Source organism: Pelodiscus sinensis, chromosome 14, assembly GCF_049634645.1.
Source record: "Pelodiscus sinensis isolate JC-2024 chromosome 14, ASM4963464v1, whole genome shotgun sequence".
In the NCBI taxonomy this organism is placed as follows: domain Eukaryota; kingdom Metazoa; phylum Chordata; order Testudines; family Trionychidae; genus Pelodiscus; species Pelodiscus sinensis.
Genome location: NC_134724.1, coordinates 32,887,259 through 32,908,252, shown reverse-complemented (window position 1 = coordinate 32,908,252; position 20,994 = coordinate 32,887,259). Strand labels below are relative to the sequence as shown.

The following is a 20,994-nucleotide window of genomic DNA, read 5'->3' as shown; positions in this document are numbered from 1 at the left end:
CTCCCATCTATGGTGTCCGCTTAGAAATAGGATTAATGGAATAAGAAGGCCTGGGCTTAATCTGTAGCAAGAGGGATTAAGGTACAACATTAAAAAGAACTTTCTAACTGTAAGAATAGTTAAGCTCTGGAATAGAGTTCCAGGAAGGTTGTAGAATCATCATCATTGGAGGTTTTTAGGCACAGGTTGAACAAATACCTGTCAGAGAGAGTGTACTTCAGGGGAACCAACAGCCATGGTCAAGGTCGGGGAAGTGCTCTGCACTCCCAGAAAGGATGGGACCTCAGACAGAAGGGGTGGGGCCAAGGGCAGCCAGCCCTCGGTGCTGCCCAGATCACAGCACCATCTGCCAGTGCTGCCTAGAACATGCTCTGAGATGCCTCCGCCTCTCCAGGCAGCCCTAAGAGCTGCCCAGAGCATGTCACATGGTGCTCTAGTGATGATTTAAAGGGCTCAGGGCTTTGGGCCCCTTTGAATCACTGGGCCCCAGGACAGTTGCCCCCATTGCACCCCTCTGTTTGTGGGCCTGGTCTGCTTGGTCCTGTCTCAGTGCAGGGGGTTGGACTTGATGATCTCACACAATCCCTTCCAGCCCTATATTTCTGTGATTCAAAGTTAATTCAAGAGAAGATTTCAAATCAAGCTATGGAGAATAAATTGGGAGCCGAAGAGGAAGCCGTTTCAGACATTTTTAATCTAACTTAATGATGTTCCTTTTTGACCTCAGAAGGATGCTGTGAGGGTTAATGCATGAATGTTTAAAAAGCACTGTTAAAGTCTCAAATCATAAGTTATGACACTGTTTCTTAAAGCTACCTAAAGGTGTCATCTGTATTCAGTTGAGAAAACTTTGACAGAGTTAACATCTTTCTTCTTGTATAGTTCAGAAGACTTTTAAGGACTTTTTAAAGTGGCAGTTAATACTGAGCCTCTTTCTACTCTTCATCTGCCTCAACTGCTGAAGTTCAGATTGTGCTAGAGCTGTTAGGAAGCGAATAATTAGTGAATCATGTAATTGATAGAATTTCTATTGACTATATAATTAGTGCGGCTCTTTACTTCAAATGTAGTAAAAGCCAGGTGAGCAGGCAGCCCAGCTCCTACTACATTTAAACTGCAGAGTCACAGTAGGTGTAGGTCCCAGACTCGGCGTGAGCAAGTCCCAGATCCAGGACTGAGCCAGGCTTGCTCAGTCTAGCCTCGCGCCAGCTTCTGCCAGAGCAGCCTGTGTTCATGGCCAGCCTGGACAGCAGGCAAAAGGGAGGGAAGGCTGGCGGCATCACTGATAGAGGCAGCAGCGCAGCGGGGAGGCAGGTGGCACCACTGAGTTGGTGCTGGGGGGAACCGGCTTTTAAGCCAGCTCCCGCCCAGCACTGGCTTCTGCTCTCCCAACCCCGCTGTCTCTGAAACAGAGGCAGCAGGGGAGGCAAGAAATGCAAGTAGCCAAGTGGTCGGCTCGACAACCCAATAAGCCTAGGCTATTGTAGTCAACTACTCACGTCCCTAGACTGAACTCTGTAATATTGAAGAGCCTGTGCAGGAGGCAACGAAGTAAAGGATGTTAAGAAAGCTGACAGGCAAGAAGGAGAAATGTTTGTTCTGTTGCTAACCTTTGTTTAAAAGAGGTTTTTTCCTTACACAGAGGATTTAATAGACAAACATTTTTCTCCCTCAGAGAGACTGACACACAAAAATGTGGGTATGTAGTGTTTCCAGAAACATTTAGAAAGCTGAACTGGAAGGTTTGGCCCTACAGGCATGAGAAGAATGTACAGGGTTAAGAGATCAGCATAAAAACAGCACTGATATGTAACACTTAATTCAGATGGATGAGTTTCACTGGGAAAAACTTGTCCTTGTGGGGAAGAAACAATAGCCTGGCATGACAGATCTTAGATTCATTTCCATGGATGGGGAATACGAGGCATTGGTTTAAATTGGGTCTGAATAAATCATACAGTAACTGTTTGGACTTGTATGTAAATTCCATCATTGCCAGTGGACCTCTCCGAGGATCTCTTCTGCACAGCTGGATGAGTTGTCTATCAATAACCTTATAACTGTCCTACTGCTCCCTCCCAGAGCTGGCACACTTCCCCCACCCAAACTCCCTCTCAGAGCCTTAGGTGAGGCGAGGGAAGTTTGAGAGGGAGAAGGGTGTTGGCTCTGGGCATTCTGGGCACCACCAAAATTTTTGCAAACCTGCTGCTTCTGGTTAAAGGGATAGGTAACTCCTCCCCCAACTTTCCCACAACCCCCGCCCCTCCCCTCAGTCTTCTCCTTTCCAAACTAAACAAGCCCAATTCTTTCAATCTTCCTTCATAGGTCATGTTCTCTAGACCTTTAATCATTCTTTTTGCTCTTCTCTGGACCTTCTCCAATTTCTCCACATCTTTCTTGAAATGTGGTGCCCAGAACTGGACACACTACTCCAACTGAGGGCAAATCTCGTCAATTAAATGATTGCAGACTTAAGTTCTTAATCTCCTGTTTGTTATGAAGCCACTAATGAATTTGCAGAGGCAACCTTAATTATGTCTGCTCTCAAGGCTTAGATAACTATTGTATGCTGTTTTTCATACAGATTTCCTGGGGAGCATTTTCTGGTATTTTGAATGTATGTATCCCCTTTCAAAACAGACAATCTCAATGTTTTACCATGAGTATATATAAAAAAGAATTACTTCATCCACCAGTGAAATGCAGTCACCTGGGATGAAATACTCAAAGTACATTACAGTTTAGAACAGGAAGTGAGGAAAATACTGTAACCAGCAGGAGGAATTAAGGGAGACAGTGTAATTACTGAGATTTGGAATTTGGGTAGAGTGCCACGCTTGAGTGCCATACCTCTGATTTGCATTCTCTTTCATGTTTTAAGTAAGCTAGCACTGAAACCCGCTTTGAGCACAGGAGCAGTTAAACAAGTCCAGGTATTCTTTATGGGATAGTCTGCATCTGGTGCATGTTGGTATGTGTCCTGCAAAGCACCACCCTCACATTTTCACTTTTTTATCAGACTTGGATTCAGGGGAGTGTGGTCCTTTACATCATCCAGCTATTCTCTCATTTGCCCATTTGAGCTTCTTTGTGAAGTGTGACTATGCAGTCACAATAAATCTAAAGTGTTCTAAAGCTTTTGGGTTTGTTTGTTTATTATACAGGTCAGTCCAGGGCAACCATCATACCCCCAAAGCAGCCCCGGCAGCCAAAGGGAGCTTTGGATGATGCCATTGCCTTTGGAGGAATAGCAGACCAAGAGGCAACTAACAGCTCACAGCCAACACCTCCTCCCCTGCCGAAGAAAACCATTTTGAGAGCCAACACAGAGCCAAACCCCAGAGAACTCCAGAAGCAGATCCTGGAGAGCAATCTTTGTGTTGTGGCCAACCCCACATACGACATTGACACCAACTGGGAAGCAAGCAGTGCCTGCTCTTCAGTCAGCTCAGAGCTCAAGGCACTGGACATTGAGTCTGGAGATTCCTTGGACAGACCTTCAGAAAAAGGAAAAGCAGCCAACTCAGCAGCCAACAGCGTTTCAAGCCTAACCATTCTCAGTGTTAAGGATAGGTGCTCCAACAGCTTGGAGTCTCTGTCTGGGCAACGCATCTCCCAGACTAAGCAGAGCAAAAATATACAGAAGCCACAGAGACAAGCACTTTATCGAGGAATTGAGAACCGAGAGGAGGTGGTAGGCAAAATCAGAACCCTTCATGCTGATTCACTGAAGAAGTTGGCGAACAAATGCGAAGATCTTTTCATGGCTGGACAGAAAGACCAGCTGCGATTTGGGGTGGACAGCTGGTCAGACTTCAGGCTAACCAGTGACAGGCCATGCTGTGAAGCAGGCGATGCAGTTTATTATCCAGCTTCTTATGCAAAAGATCCCCTCAACAATTATGCAGTCAAGGTAAGAAGGAGAGTTCAAAAATAGTTGTCCCCAACATTAATAATAATAATTGCTCTTTGTGTTTAGTTTACCCAATTGTGCTGTTTTCAATGGTTAATCCATGGATGGTATTGATCTGCAGTCACTGGACTTTCTTAAAGTGCCACTGTTGTCAATGGCAGAATTAACCTTTAGCTACGTCAACTGTATGTTTGGGGCAATTCTTTAAATGCCACCAACTCTCTTACTAGCTGTTTAGCATAACCATTATGTAATGACATAAGAACAGTATAAACAGCTGTGTTTTGAATGCATAGAATGCAGAGAGGTGTTTGGAATCCTTTAAGGTTTATTTGTATGCACAGTCACCTGGATTTCAAAGGTTTTTATTCATGGCTGTTCATGGATTTTATTGATATACATTCCTAATTAGTATGCCTTTCCATACACTTATATCCTTATCAGCAGGGCTTGACAAACCGCGGCAAAATCCACTCACCAGCCCCGCATTGCGCATGCGCATGCGCCAGAGCCGCATTGCGCATGTGCGCGCTGCCAGTGAACAGGGCGACTGGCTGAAATCTACTCAGTAGATACACTGATTTGTCGAGCCCTGCTTATCAATCATTCTGAAGCCCTATCTTGCTGTCAGCGTGGGTTTCCATTCATGTTTACTAGATCACAGAACTAAACAATGTTGATTTCAGAGAGAGAGAGAGAGAGAGAGAGGTTTTGGAGTCATTGTGGATAGTTCTTTGAAAACATCCACTCAGTGTGCAGTGTCAGTCAAAAAAGCAAACAATGTTCGGAATCATTTAAAAAGGGATAGCGAATAAGACAAAGAATATCTTATTGCCTCTGTATAAAACATCGTATACCCACATCTTGAATACTGAGTACAGTATTCAGTACTCAGTGATCTGAAGAAGTGGGTCTGCCCCACGAAAGCTCATCACCTAATAAACTATTTTGTTAGTCTTTACAGTGCTACATGACTGCTTTTTTGTTTTACCAAGTTCAGACTAACATGGCTACCTCTCTGTAATTACAGATGTGGTCACCTCATCTAAAAAAAGATATCTTGACATTGGGAAAGGTTCAGAAAAGGGAAACAAATATGATTAGGGGTTTGAAACAGGTCCCATGTGAAGAGAGGATAAAAAGATTGGAACTTTTCAGTTTAGAAAAGAGGAAACTGAGGCGGGATATGATAACGGTCTATAAAATCATGACTGGTATGGAGAAAATGTATAAGGAAAAGTTATTTACTTATTCCCATAACATAAGAACTAGAGTCACCAAATGAAATTAATAGGTACCAGGTTTAAAACAAACAAAAGAAAGTATTTCTTTGTGCAGCACAGTGTCAACTTGTGGAACTCCTTGTCAGAGGATGCGTGAAGACCAGGACGTTAACAGGGTTCCAAAAAGAACTAGATAAATTCATGGGGATAGGTCCATCCGTGTTTATTAGCCAAAGTAGGTAGGAATGATGTTCCTAGCCTCTGTTTGTTAGAGGCTGAAAATGGATGACAGGGGAGTGATCTGGGGCATCTGGTATTGGCCACTGTTGGAAGACAGGATACTGGGCTAGATGGACCTTTTGGTGCTCACACTTCCACTGCTCATGAGGTGACAGTGGTCATCTTCTCTTGGGTTTATATTTGTTCAGCCATCCAGGCTCTCTATTGTTGCAAAGATCACAGATGTAATGTTTGTGCATTATAAGACGATGAACTGAACTGTCTACTAACTCAAAACAATAGAGAACCGGGACATGAATAAGTTGATTATATATTATTTGTCTGGCAATGTTGTATGGTTGCAAAATCAATGGTTTTCCACTGATTTTTTGTTGTTGTTGCTTGTAATGATGCAGAAATAATCTGCCAGAAAGAGGTGGCAGGTGGTTTGCTTGTTCATGCACTATAACTAGCCAGCAGACTTACAGTTTGACTAGCCAACAGACCTATAGAGGGAAGTGTTATATTAAATGTGGAATAAAAATGCTTTGTTGATTAACGTGACTTAAAGCCTTTCTAAACATGCAGTCAGTTGATGCTCTGGAGGTGGGTTTCAGTTTGCTTTTTAAATGTATTTTAAAAGGAAAGAAATAACCAAATGTTCATAGCCAAAAAGAAGAGTGAAGCCAAATGTGTGCTGGGTTTTTTTTCTTTATCATCAAAAACATGGTTGAAAATCAGTTCACAAACTAACAGGAATTAACTGTAGCCTAATAAGTATGATGGTCTCTAGACTGAAGGATCCATAAAATACTATTCATTCCTTTGGAGTGTTATACTTTCATGGCGAGAGGAACAGTTAAGCTTGAAAACAACTTCCCTGGCAGCAAATGTGATATAGGAAGATACTTTGAGTACAAATGCTCACTGATTTGTAAGCAAAGCAGTGCTAGCTGAAGGGATTGCTCTAGTCTTTCCATTTTCTCCTTTTCATATCTTCAAACATGCTTTCAACCAAGACTGGCTCACTTTATTTGTATGTTTCCTTGATGGATTTTTTTTTGTTGCTTTGCCATTCTCTAAAGTATAGTTAGAAACTCACTTTTAAAGAGGTTTATAACTCTGCTATAACATTTGGCTCCAGGCTGAGCCATGATGTACAATATCTCAGTCCACAATCAAGTGTTTTTGAAAATATAATGTAAAAAAAAAAAATCAATTGAACTGTTGTAAATTAAGAGTGTTAGCAAAAGCAGCAGAAGTTTACTCTCCTGCAGATTTTTTTACACTAACTACATTTTGTAATTAACCATCTGCATGTGAATGTGCTATGCTTCTGGTATTTTATACCATGAAAAAATATAGATGTTGAGATCAAATCCTACTATGAATTCATAGTATTGACTGCTTATGATGGTTAGACAACTATAGTCAGGGCTCGACAAATTATACAATCTACTCGCCCGTGGCGAATAGATTGTAACCCGGAAGAGCCGGGTTCAGGCGATCTGCGCATGTGCAGAACGCCGGACAGCGCGGCGTTCAGCGAGCCCTGACTATATAGTAATAAAAGAATCTTACAAGAAGGTGTCTTAAGAGTTTGCAAGCGGCCATTTGCAAGCGACCTGTGCTGCATGGGGAGTGCGGACCCCAAACAGCCGCTTGCACCGCTTGCTCCCACACGGTGGCCCAGCTGAACGGCACAGAAGTCAGCCGAGCGCTGGAAGGAACAGCCAGGGAGCGGGGTCTGGATGAGCATGCGTGTCTGATGTCAGGAAAGGGCGCCAGATTCAAAAGGAGGAAAGCGGAGGAGACAGAGGAGAACAGGAGGCGGAGAGTAGGCGGAGAACAGCGAGAGAGAGAGATGCAGCAGGAGGAGAAGAGAAACAGAATGAGAGGCGGGAGGGGGAGAAGAGAAAGGAAGAGAGAGGCAAGAGGCAGACAAGAGCTGAGAGAGAGAGAGAGAGAGAGAGGCCGTTTGCGCCACTTGCTCCTGCATGGTGGCCTGGCTAAGCGGCACAGAAGTCAGCCAAGCACTTCTGCGGGAAGTGAAGGGCGAGGGGCAGTGATGTACACACCCAGGGGGCAGGGCCTGGACAAGCATGCATCCCAGACGGAGACAGAGGAGAGCGAAGAGAGAGAGAGGCAGGAGGGGGAGAAGAGAAAGAGAGACGGCGCGGAGAGAGAGTAAGAGGCAGGAAGGGGAGAAGAGAAAGAGAGAAATGGAGAGAGAGGCAGAAGGCGGAGGAGAGTTGGGGGGGAAGGGAGGCAAGTGGAGAGAGAGAGACGGAGTGAGAGACCGGAGGCTCAGGAGAGAAGACAGACGTGGAGGAGAGACCAGAAAATCCCGTCTTATGACGGGCTAATTGGCTAGTCATCTAAGAATCTGGTTCAAGGCTTGACAAACCCTTACTACATCCATGACTATATTAGATCTGAAAGAGATTTTAACAATGGAATATTTTTTCTTTTTATGACTTTACAAAAAACAAAAGACAACAAACTACAAAATTATAATGGCAGTTTTAATAGGTGTAGAAATGTAGCCGTGTTAGTCTGGGGTAGCTGAAGCAAAATGCAGGACAATATCACTTTTGATCTGAGGAAGTGGGTCTGGCCCACGAAAGCTCATCATCTAATAAACCATCTTGTTAGTCTTTAAAGTGCTACATTGTCCTGCATTTTGCTTCAGTTTTAATAGGTGTGAGTGATGGAAAACCAGCTAGTCCCCAACTCATCTCTTTTGCCGAAGTCCAGGTCTTAAACTGGAAGGCCAGTTTAAGGTATGCAACTCCAGCTACGTAAAATTTGTAGCTGGAATCAGCTTACCTTAAGCCAAGCTTAGTGCTGTCTTCACAGCGGGAGGCTGATGGGAGCAAATGTTTCCCTTATTCCTCACAACTGTGAATACAGGTGCCAGCTGAAGCTGCTCTCAGCTGTCGATTTACGGGTTTTAACTAGACCTGCTAAATCAAACGCCAGAAGAGTGATCTCTGGCATGACAAGTAAAGATGTGCCCTAGATATTGCAGGAATAAAACTGTAAGGGAGTAAAATTTTAGCCATGGAATGTGTCAGGAGATACTTGCTAGCTGAATAAATGAGCATGCAGTTCTTAGTCATGCTATTTGTGATAAATTTCCTTTAGTCCCATCTCCTAACAAGTGTCCTTTGCAAAAATGTCCAAAAAACCATGTGCAAACAATACAAACCCAAACAATAGATCCAGCTCAGAATTGTATTTCAAACAAGCAAATACAAGGATCTCTTTACAAAGCTTTTATAAAATTCCTGGCCCTTGGGTATTTTCTTTTCACAGACAAGAACTAATACATGTTCTAAATGAGTGGTCACCAACCAGTAGATCCTGATCTACTGGTAGATCTTGGAACTTTTCACAGGTGATCCTAATAGGTTTGGCTGGGAAGCTATCAAGTGCCAGCACTTCATCTGCCCCTCTCAGTACTGCCATGCTGTTCCTGCCCTCTGCCTTGGAGGTGCCCCTCACCCACAGGAGCCTCCTGCTTGCTGTGCAGGGCACAGGAGCAGGGGTGCAGAGGTTAGGGTGCCATAGAACAGGAGTGGGGGCAAGGATGGAGAGATTTTGCTGGCTGCTTTTGAGAATGGTGCAGCGCCAGGGTAGGGTGACCCTGCCTTAGCCCCCTACACAATCACCCAGAAGCCACCTGTGGTAAGTGGTGTCCAGTTGAAGCCAGCATTCTAAACTCTGGCCCCAATCCTGAACCCCTCCTGCACCCCAATCCCTTGCCCTAGTCCTGAGTCCTCTTGCACCCAAACTCCCTCCTAGAGCCTGTACCCTGAACCCCCTCCTGCACCTCAACTCTTTGCCCCAGGCTCAGCTCAGAACCCCTCCCACATTCCAAATTCTTCTGTCCATGATCAGCATCTGCACCCCCCTCTAGCCCCAGCCTGATAAAAGTGAGTGAGAATGGGGGAGAGAGGGAGGATGGAGTGAGCAGGGGCGGGGTCTTAGAGAAGAGATAGGACGGAGGTGGGGTAAGGGTGTTTGGGTTTGAGGTAGATCCTGGATTGCACTTAAATTCAAAAAGTGATTTCACGCTTAAAAAGGTTGGAGACCACTGCTCTGAATAATTAGTAGTACTAGATCAATGTGTCTCTTCCTCCATAGCACTAAAACGGGATTCTTGTCAGTAGTTCCAGATTTGTAGAAAAGTTGCAGTGAAGTACAAGTTAGCAGTGAGCACTTCTTGTAAAGTGTATTGGACAAGTGTATCCCAGTATTGGGTGTTTTTCTTCAACATACTGAATTAAGCAGCAGTATAGCAATGATCTAAGTAAAAGAGCATTAGCAAAAATAAGTGATTATTGAGAATCTTATCGGGATTGGACTATGAAGATGGGTAATTACTGTTTCCATGATACAGTGAAGCAAACTGGAGTGGAAATTACTTCCACTTCTAAAATTCTATATCAAACATTATTAATGTTGAAACACCACCAAAAATAATTGAACAGTATTATGCATTAGGGATATGAACGACTAGTCGCTTCCCCTCCCTTGCTGCCTCTATCAGAAAGAGTCAGCAAGGGCATGAAGAGGAGGCGGTGCTTCTAAGCGGCAGTGCTGCATGGAGCCTGGGGCCAGACCATAAGCTCCATGCAGTTCTGTCACTTCGAAATGCTGCATGCCCAGACTGTACGCAGGTTTTCAAAGTAGCAGCTCTGCACGGAGCCCCGGGGTCTGCTACTTTGAAATGCTGCATGCAGCCCGGATCCTCAGCTGGCCCTGAGCTACACATGGCATTTCAAAGTAGCAGCACCACGTGGAGCCCTGGGTCAGCTGGCCCTGTGCTCCCTGCAGCACTTTTGCCTTTGAAGTGATGCCTCTCCCTTAACCATAGCAGCTCCATGCCGGGGTTAAGTGAAAGGGGCCCCTCTCCCCCATTTACTAGAGCTCAGTCCTGGGGCATTGTGGAGGGACCCCTCGACCATGGTGCCCAACCTGGTAACACTGCTTTCCGGTTAAGTAAGTGCTGGATAACAGAGCTTTTACTGTGTAAATAAAATGCTGTCCGGCTGCCTTCCGCTGGGGGAAAAAAAGTATATTCCTGTCTTTGTCTACTTTTTTAGGGCATGAATTGGTTGTGGTGAGGGTTTTTTTTAACTCAGGCTCTAAATTGAATGACCCTCCTGGCAAAAGTCTTACGTCAGATCATTATAATACTTTGTAGTTTGGATCAAGCCACAGTTTTATACATTAAGCACTTAATACATTCTAAGTGCAGTCACAGTAACACTGAGTTGTTATGTCTTGGCATGGCAGCAAAAGAGCAAAGTATTACTCCCAAAGCCAGATCTGTGAAATGAGGTCAGTGATTAAACTGGACTCTTGTACTTGGCACAATCTGCTTTCTAAGATATCAATATGGGATTAGCAAGCTTCCATTTGACACTGTATTTCATTTGTAGCTGTGCTTTTGGGTAATATGGCAAAGTAGCACAGATGGTGCAGTGTTTGTGATCCTCAGTGTTTTTCATTTTCATCACTCTGCAATTCATTCCCCACATATCCATCTCATTTAAAGGTCACCGAGGCCTTGTAAAATGCATAGGACGTAATAGAAACTAGATTTCCTGGTGCTAAAGTGAAAGTCAGCTAACAGCATCCTGGGCTGACTGGACCCATAATAGAAAAATAAAAGCTAATGCAAAGCATTTTTTTGGAGTCTTGTAACATGAAATTCTTGCTTCTGTGGGGGAAAAGACTTGGCAATGGAAATGGAGAGGTATGGAGGAGCCTAGCTTTGTTGAACTAATTACACTAGTATAGCCTGGAGTTCAAGGATCCCAACTTGCAGATATGTATTGATATGGACACAAGTGTAAAGAAGGTGAAGACATACAGTTAGAGCTTACTATTCATATCTCCCTTATTTCCCTTTCCTCCCCTATAATTTTCTATCACAGTATAAAGAGGTTGTTGACCACTCCTATGCATCCTTTGACCTGTTCATTATGAGTATTAGCAATATATGATTTGCCATATTGGATCAATCCATTCCTCCTTTGAGTGACTGTGTGCGCGCATTCAGTTCTTGGTGCGCACAGCATGTGGCCCAGCCCTCAGAACCTTTTCTCCTCAATGGCACCCATTGGGTGGCTCACACTTCCCCTCCAACTGTGCGCCACTACATTTAGGTATAAATGGCAGAACTGCCCCTAGCTCGGCTCCTCCTTTCCACTCATTATTGCAGTCCTTCTGTACAAGAATAATTCTTCTTTGTGATCGTAGCATTTGTGTGTAGCTAGTCGAGTGAGTGTGTGGTCTTTAGAATGGTTAGAGTTAGCTTCATTTCTACATCATTTGTCTTTTAGACTTACTGTTTTCCCTGTTTGTGGGTCTCCCTATTCATGCTTCTGAGGTATGCTCCAGGGCTTTCAAGCCAGGTGCTTCTTGCTCCAAGCCTGTGCCAGTGAGTGACCCATGCCACAGCTGCCTGAAGTGCTTTGGGAAGTGTAGATGAAAGACTACCCAGAGTTGCAGGCAGTTCGAATGAGGAAGGGATAGGGAGGTTAGGCTGAAATTCCTGCTGACGTAGGTGGCTCTCTGGCCACCATTGGTCTGACTCAGTGTAGAATGCTGCAGCTTCAGTGAGAAGTGCACTGCCAGCTTTGGTGGCAGGATTTCACTATTCTCCCTCACCATGAGGAAGAAATACAAAGTGGCTGCAGACAAAGGAATATTTCCATCCTCATCTGAAAAGAGGATTGAGAAGGAGTTGAATAAAATGCACCTGAAACCTAAGCACTCCTCCTCCAAAGGGGTGCCTAAATTAGTTCTAGTTCCACAAGGGGCACCACTTCAACACCACAACAACAGAGCATCTTGGTGTTTGCAGAGACAAGTAGTGTCATTGTGAGTTAATTAGGAGGTATTGAAAACCACTCTTTGGGTGAAATACAGTGTGGCACAGGAGTTATTTACAGGTACTCTTTTGTACTTTTCGTACCAAAAAACAAGTTTGACTTTTAAAATGAAACTCTTTTAGGGTGAGTAGTTTATAATTTGGACTGGATCATTTTGGTATTAAAAGCCCCCAAGTTATTAATATTTGAAAAATGACTGTTACATGAGCACAGTAATTATTTTCTAGAATTTAATACTTCTATCTACATTAACATCATAAGAGGTTCAAAAATCAAGATTAATGAGATGCCTATCACGAGAAATCATAATGTAACTGGAGAGATCTGTATATTTAACACTAACACTTTGTGTGAGGAAAATGGACAAACCATGATTATTTGTTATAAACCTTCCTAGCACAAGAGAATATTCTTCACTGATGTTAAAGATAATAAAATGAATACCAACACACTTCTGGTAACACTGCCTGGTTTCAGAGCACAACTTGTCAGACTAGGTAAATTTCACTGGCTTGGTGGAGTTAATCAATGTACATTTCCCAACTCACTTTGAAAACGATACATCAAATAGTTTAATCACAAACTGTTACTGAACAGAACTAACACATTGCTATTTTAGCAAGAGCAGGTGTTCATCTATTGTCATGATAGCAGAAACATTCAGCAGGTTACAGATATCGAAGAATGCAATGGAAATGTAAAATGAAGGGAGATGCTTTCCCTAGAACTCAATACAGAGACTGAAGAACTCTTTTGAATAGAAAAGGGAGGAACACACCACTTTATTTTTTTCTAATCTCTGTTTTACATTAAATGCAGGGGGCTGAATGGCTTGGATCAGAAATGGGGTATGCAGTCTTTCCACGTTGCCAGTTCCAATTCAGCAATGATCAAAAGTTGGTCTAACAGCATTTTGATGTCCCATGCTGAAGGTCTTTAGTCTAGTTCTTATAGATCAGTGTCCTCTGTCATAGAAAACCATCACCCCAGCTGGAATGACTAGCCACCCTCTTGCTGCTTATCCCAAGAAAGAGGCCAAAGATGTAACTGGTGTGGAAAGTGAACTAACCTCACACACCTTCAAAAATGTTTTTCCAGATGAAGTTTAAGTCCCACTGGTGGTACGCTGTGCAGCAAGCTTACCCTTTTGCTGCCTCTAGTGTACCAAATATTTGGTGGAGTAAAGGACTTCAGTCTCTGACTGTCAGCTGCCATGTTTCACTTCATGAATGTTTACAGGATCAGGGCCACAGAATTACTATGCTATTCTATATTTTTAAAAGACCTTGGGAGATAATCTGTTGGTGAGGTAATGGTTAAGATCACTCCTCTCCAACCATTTAAAAACATATTTCTCATTGTAAATTATCAAGAGCCAATACTCAGCATCCTGAAGGTGTTTCATTTTCTTTTTTAAATAAAATTGACTAGAAAATGCATTTTGTAAATGTATTTTGCTTCTCTATATAACAGCGATAAACCAGAAATTTAAACTACAGTATGTTTTTTAGCAGGCTCATGTATTCTGAAATATTGGAACATTCACAGAATCAGAGTGAGGAGGATTGAATAAAAAATGTAGTCACCTTGCATGTCTAGTTGCATATGATTCTGACGATGCACTTTCTGATTAGGCAGAACAAAGGACTTACTCTCCCAGTAAATTATAGTTGCTAATACTGCAAACTCATAAAAGATGAAAAAAATACTTTGTTAAAATTAAGGGCCAGTCTGACTCCCGCATCTTCTGGGGTGTAATGATTCTATGTGGCTATTGTACCAGCCTTTTTAAAGGGCATATGGTCAAGTTCAACACTTTCCCTGTGTATTAGTCATCAGTACTAAACTGGCACAGGAAGCTGCAGGTATTTTGTAAAAGCCACAGGTATCCGGAAAAAGGCATAATAGCCTCTGCTCTGGCCTGCATTCCCAGAGACTTTGGATCTATCTCTAACACCTACCATAGCGCCTCTACTGTGCCTCTATGTGGGAAGTGGATGTAGAGGCACAATGTATGCACAAGTGTTCAACTAGTCTATCTGGTAAGCAAGTAGAATATCAATCAGTCTATACAGAGAGGATATGAATGATGGAGGATCCTTTGCCTTCATTATAGGCATTTATAACCATCCTGGTGATAATAGCACAGGTCTCAAAAATGCTTGTTTTTCAGAACTAATTTGGTGGCATTACAGAGCTGCTGTTCAAGAGTCCACTATCTAGCATGAAGCTGTTTGAAATGGATTTTTGTAATGACATCCCAGTTTTCTTTCCTAATATCAAGCACTGAACTCACATACTTAGGGCACACTGTCAATATAAGGATCCACTTTTTCCTTTTATTTGACATTTTCAATCAAAATGTCAGTAAAATCATATTGATTAACAAATAGTAAAGACAAAATTCCAAAGAAATTATTTTTTCCCCAACAATTACTGTTTGTCCAGTATAAGTTCTTTAAAGATCTTGGGCTCCATATTAGAAAAAAGGACAGCTACCAAGGATCCCCTAAAATAGTAAGAAACTGCAAGAAATACATGACATTATGCATTCTTATTAATTAATATACAGAAAACTGGAGCTGTGAAGCTAGCGATCAAGGGTGGCATGCAGAGGCCATGTGGCTATCCTTGCACTTGGGAGTCAGACATGCTGACCATTTCCAGGAGCCACACAGAGCCAGGGCAAGCAGGGAGCCTGTCTTAGCCCAACTACACTGCTGATTGGATTTTTAGCAGCCTCATCAGCAGTACTGACCGGAGCCACCGGAGTCCCTTTTCAACCAGGTGTTCTGGTCGAAAACTGGGTACCTGGCAACCCCAAATGATGTTAATTCAGTTTAAAAACCAACCACTTCTTTCTGCACACTTGTGAATCTGAGCTATATCAGACAAAATGTAATACTTTTACATTTTCTTTATTTCTGCATGGTTCAAACATTATCAGTTATTGAAATGAAGGTGACTCTCAGTGTTTTACACTAAGCAGCAGCTGGGAGAGAAATTCAAAATAGAATTTAGAAAGTTTTAGTAATTCGCAAAGATTTGTGAAATTTTCTTCCCATAATTGTTTGAAACAATAAAGGAAGCCTATACAAGAGATCTGAGCCATCTGACTGCACAGAAAGACTCAACTTCCAAACATTATGCGCTGTGATATAATTTTAAGTTACTTTCATGCATACGTGTTTATAGGATTTAGTGACGTTTTTAATTTTTTAATTTTTAAACATTCTTTTTTTAAAGAAGTAATTTTAGACTCTCAATCTAACTCATAGTTGAATTGGCTGGAATGGGATTGTAATGTTTGAATAGCAGACGTAACTGTATGGAACAATATATTACAAGATGGAGTAACTGAATGAGCACAGGACAACTTATCAACAGCTTGTACAGCCCCTATGGCTGTTTTGGCCAACATGGCTATCAGTTGTGAAATGATGATGGGAGAGTAAAGGAATACCTTTCATATAAACTAAAGAGTGGGGTAGGGGAAAAACCCCAAGATTTTCTTCCAATGTGATCCCAGAAGAGTAACGTAGGAGTACATGAGAAATATATAAAATAAAATCTCCAATGAACTGTGTCATCACTTAAAACTCCATGATATATTTAAAAAAATATTAAATAGAAACACACCATGCCACTCACCTTCCAGTGGGAAGGCGAGTGGTGCTGCGCAGCTCTGCAAAGGAGGTGGGTGGGCAGAGAATTGTTTGTGTGCGGCCGCGCAGGCGCTCACCTTAGAGGGAACTATGCTAGAAACCCAAAGTATCAGAGTTCCAAAGTGTGCTCCCTGAGGGCAGAAGAAAGGGGGTTTAAGCCTCTCTCTCCCTAATTTCAGTATCTGGGGTGTGACTGTAGCTAGGTGCACATTTAAAAAGAAAAAATATTTATGAATTAAAAATTGTACCAATTGACTTTTGTTTTGTGTTCTTTTCTGCCAACAGATTTGTAAGAGCAAAGCTAAAGAATCCCAGCAATATTATCACAGCTTGGCTATCAGGCAGAGTCTAGCTATTAACTTTAACATCCAGCAGGATTGTGGCCATTTCTTAGCTGATGTACCTGTTCGCCTCCTTCCATGGGAGGATCCCAATGCACCTGAGGTGGAGGAGGAGGATGAACAGGAAAAAGAAGAGGTAGAAGATGAGCAAAAGAGCAAAGAAACTCCCTCCTGTTTGGAGGCTTCACAGAAAGACAATTCAGGCAGTGAGAAGAACATCAGCAAGCAGCGTAGCCGGGTGGTGGTCATCACACGAGAGGTACCGTACCTAACAGTGGCTGACTTTGTGCAAGAGTCCACAGACCGCCATGCATATAACCCAGACTTATATGAAAGGCAGGTGTGTCTATTGCTCTTACAGCTGTGTTCAGGCCTGGAGCACCTGAAACCCTATCACATCACACACTGTGATTTGCGCTTGGAGAACCTGCTGCTAGTTCACTACAGACCAAGGGGAGGCCTTCTGAACTATGAGCCTGTGGAGCCCAATCCCAGCTCAGCTTGCCCAGCCAGGCTAATTGTGAGCAACTTCTCACAGGCTAAGCAAAAAAGCCATATGGTAGATCCAGAGGTCCTACGGGACCAATCCCGTCTGGCACCAGAGATCATCACTGCCACACAGTACAAAAAGTGTGATGAGTTCCAAACTGGCATCCTCATCTATGAAATGCTGCACTTGCCCAACCCCTTTGATGAGAATCCAGAGTTGAAGGAGAAGGAGTACACTCATGCAGACCTCCCCAGGATCCCCTCCCGGTCCCTCTATTCATTTGGGCTCCAGCAACTTGCCAGCTGCCTGCTGAATCCCAACCCTTCCGAGAGAATCCTCATTTCTGAAGCCAAGGGAATCCTTCAGTGTTTGTTATGGGGTCCCCGGGAGGATTTGTTCCACACTCTCAGCTCCTGTTCCAGCCCAGTACGGAAGGATGCTGTGCTGCAGAACTGGCTGGACATCAAACGGACGCTGCTGATGATCAAGTTTGCAGAGAAGTCATTGGACAGGGAGTATGGAGTCAGCCTTGAAGACTGGCTTTGTTCTCAATATCTGGCGTTTGCCACTACAGACTCACTCAGTCGTATTGTGAAAATTATGCAGCAACACTAGTTTGTACCAGCTGTTGCTTTTCCTCAGCCCCCTACTCTTTGCTCTATTCTGCTCTCACCTTCTTTATTCTAGGGTTCACACTTTGCACAGCTGCTGAAAAAAAAGCTTAGATCTCAGAGCTAGCAACCCCGAGCAAATAGGTTCTAATTGGAAATAAGTCTCCTATTGAAGATACACTGAGGATTTTATTCAATTCCCAGGCCTTCCATCTTTAATCATATGTAAAATGACTGCAGTTGGATTATATACTGCCCAAGTTGGATAATTGTTCAACAGACTGAAAAAGAGAAGAGGCAAGAGTCCTCAATGTCCAATATTGTTGCCTTCTCTGACTTGCTACTTGCCCAGATCCCTTCCAAGGATACTGCCTTAATCTGCCATGTTTATCAACCTGTCATATTGCCGCTGAAAAGAAATAGAACATGCATATTTCTCTTCCCACCAGTATAAATGACCAGATGATCATATATTGTAGATATAACACTGTTAAACAAGAGCAACATAACATACCAAGAGCAACTGAAACATCCCTCCCACCCTAAAATGCAGCCAATCCCACTTCAGTTGCCGCTATGCATCAGATATCAAAATAGCAGCCTCCTTCTTTGGGTTTTATTTTGGTTTGCTAGCCACTTGTGGCATATTGCAAAGCAGGACTCAAATTGGCAGTGCTGGTGTGTTGGTAGGATATAGCTACACAGGCAAGCGCTAAACAATTCTAACAGGCCACGTGGAGATGGTTTTAATTCAAATGTTGTTCTCTGCGGGAAGAACAAGGGGCAAACACTGATTTAATTACTGAGAAAGCTGTAAAGTTTGGCAGCTGTAACTAGCGTGACCTGATCCATTTTCCCCATGGGAGATATGAAGCCAAATACTGCTATCAGTGTTTACTAGTGTACCAACAGCATCAGATAACACCCTAAAAATGGAATGGCTGTCAGTGTAACTCAGAAATCATTGCAATACCGTTTAGAGTGAGGAGCCACTAGTGAGTATTAAGGTGACAGGTTTTAAAAAAAAGCCAACCTGAAGTCGCTTTTCACTTTTATATGCAGTTGCTGTTTCCCTTCCCTGCAATAGCACTCCTGTGAGTGCCTACAAACATGCAGCTAGTCTGTTTGCTTAGCGTTGCTAGCTTCTGACTTGTCACCAAGATCTCTGAAGAACACAATGGGGGCAAAGGAAAGGTGATATTTAATATTCTGAGATGGGTGGAGGAAAGCATACAGCCCGTTTTGAGCCTGTGCTTCTCTCCTATGGATATATGTGCAATTCTTGTATGTATTTTTTAAATCTGTATATTACAGTGTTTACATTATTTACCAGACTTTACCTGATGCTAGATCTGCAAATCCTTCCTTTACTTTCCTGGCACATAAATGCGCAGTTACATGTGCTCTTTATATGGATGGATATTTCATTTTTCATTGTTTGTTAAAACTGTGAGAAACCAGTTTACTTCAATGTTGCTAACAAATAGCCACTTTTTATACAAAATGCATGCTTGGACCAGATGAATGGAAACCGAACAAACCTGCAGGCATGAGGTCAGCAAAACTAGCTCCATATACACACCATGTATTTGAAGAGTGTGAAATTTCTCTGACAACTGTCAGAGCCAAGCCTTGTGGTATGTGGAAGCCAACATTGATTGTGCGGTAGATATAGAATACTTTGTGGCCTTTTTAAACTTTCTGATGAAATATCCTTTTGTCTGATTCATCTGTATCAGAGAAGAATCAGGCAAGGATACGGATCACGTATTTTAATGTGATTTTATATATCTATATATATCTATATATATATATATATATATAGTTAATGGGGGTGGCAGCATTAATGCAAAAAGAGTGCAGTGCACTTAAGCGCAAATGCAACGCATGGAGCTGATGACTTCTAACACTTTGAGAAATAGATTTTCTGCATAATGGAGAGATTTGTGGTGGAAGCCTTTACAAAGAATTGCACAGTCATTAAATGCAGCCCTGTTTCATGTGGGCACTGAATTGTGTGATAATGCCTTTTGGCTTATATACACTGATCTGCATGAGTTGACAGCTCACTTAAATGCTACCTGCAAACTGCCAGACAGTCATCAACCCTTTAAGATAATCACAGGACACTGCTGCTTCTTGTTTCCTGGTCTGGTTTTGTGTGGGTTTTCTTTAATTTAAGTGCCACCTATCTGCACATAACTTCTGGCCTGACGAATATACTCTGTATGAGCAACACATGGACCACTGGCCATTCCGGTAGGCACGTTCCTTCAGGCCACCTGCTTTTTTTTTTTTTTTTAATGTATGTGGGGTTTTTAATGTATGTGGACAGGTTCTCAGTGTCACTTTCAGGCCAACACACACATGCAAAGTTGAATATTGAATGTTTTACAACCTAATGTATTTACCTTAGCTGGTCCAAAGCCTTTGTTCTTTAACTATCTAATTTCAGTTCATATTGTTTGTGATTGAATTTCAACCAATACTCTTTTTACTTCTGCAGTATAATCGAGCGTGGGTGAATGTTCATTACCAATCTGTGTATTGTGCTGCACTGGGTTAACTTTAGCAATTTGTAAAATCGATGTGTGATTTTTTTTTTTTACCTTTTTTTTTCTTTTAAGAACAAAAGAAGGGTCAAGGAGGACAAACACAAACAGGCAAGAGCTTCCGTTCCTCGGTGGTTCTGTAGCTGCTTTTGCAGACATCATTGGGGATTGTACCTTGGGGGGGAGGGGTTGCCATACTGACTAAGAACACATTGCACAAATACCTGAGAATGTATGCTTGAAATTGACCATAAACAAACAAAAGCAAAAAAAACAACATAATTTCTAAACAAATGAGAAAAAAACCTGTCAGTGGGATATTTTATGTATCAGGAATGAAACCCCTGCCTATGTACATGCCTTTGGACATGAGCAGACTTTGGATTTTTAAGTAGTGTGGCACTTTTAGTTGAGCTCAGAAAATGTGAAGAGCTGCAATTCTAAGATAACAATATTGATTGTAAATATATATTTTTCTATTACTAAATGCTGCCATTTCACTGTTTTTAGCTATAAATTATATAGATTTTCAAGTGCGAAATAGATCTGGAAAATCACTAAATTGTTTGATGGAGAATTAGAATTAGTGGTTCCTGAAACTTTTCGAACCACTAATAATCTTTTTAATGTTTTGAATGGAACAATCTAAATTAGCAATTGAATGCACAATGTATAGTGCCTTGTCAAAGAATTAGAATAGTAATGAAGAGAATCATCAGAATCGCTCTCTGCCTGCTAAACAGCCTTATAAGTAATACTGCCCACATAGGGTATGAGCACACACCAGCAGGGGACCACGCAGGGTTTGTATACACACTGTAATTCCCAAGGAGGGGTAGATAGATATGTGCTAGCTCTGCTCAAGCTAGTGCCTAAAAATAGCAGCTTGGCTATGACACCTCAGGCTAACCACCTAAGTACTATCCCATTGTCCCCTTCCCAGTATGTACTCAGGCAGCTAACCTGAGCCTCCCCTGCTAGGATAGCTACAGTGCTATTTTAGGCACTAGCTTGAGCCTAACACCTCCCAACTGTTGTGTAGACATACCCATAAATCTAAAAGGATGACTAC

At 42.5% G+C, this 20,994-nt stretch overlaps 1 protein-coding gene across 2 annotated transcripts in view; it reads left to right on the top strand.

Annotated features, from left to right (window-relative positions):
- PEAK1 (pseudopodium enriched atypical kinase 1) overlaps positions 1-20,664 on the top strand; it is a 203,786-nt gene extending 183,122 nt beyond the window's left edge. For both annotated transcript variants that reach the window (XM_075897376.1, XM_075897375.1), the window contains 2 exons: positions 3,165-3,913; positions 16,214-20,664. In XM_075897376.1, the coding sequence (XP_075753491.1) occupies positions 3,165-3,913; positions 16,214-17,374 (1,910 nt within the window). In that variant the 3' untranslated portion in view covers positions 17,375-20,664. The remainder of the gene's footprint in view (positions 1-3,164; positions 3,914-16,213) is intronic.
- Positions 20,665-20,994: the final 330 nt, after the last annotated feature.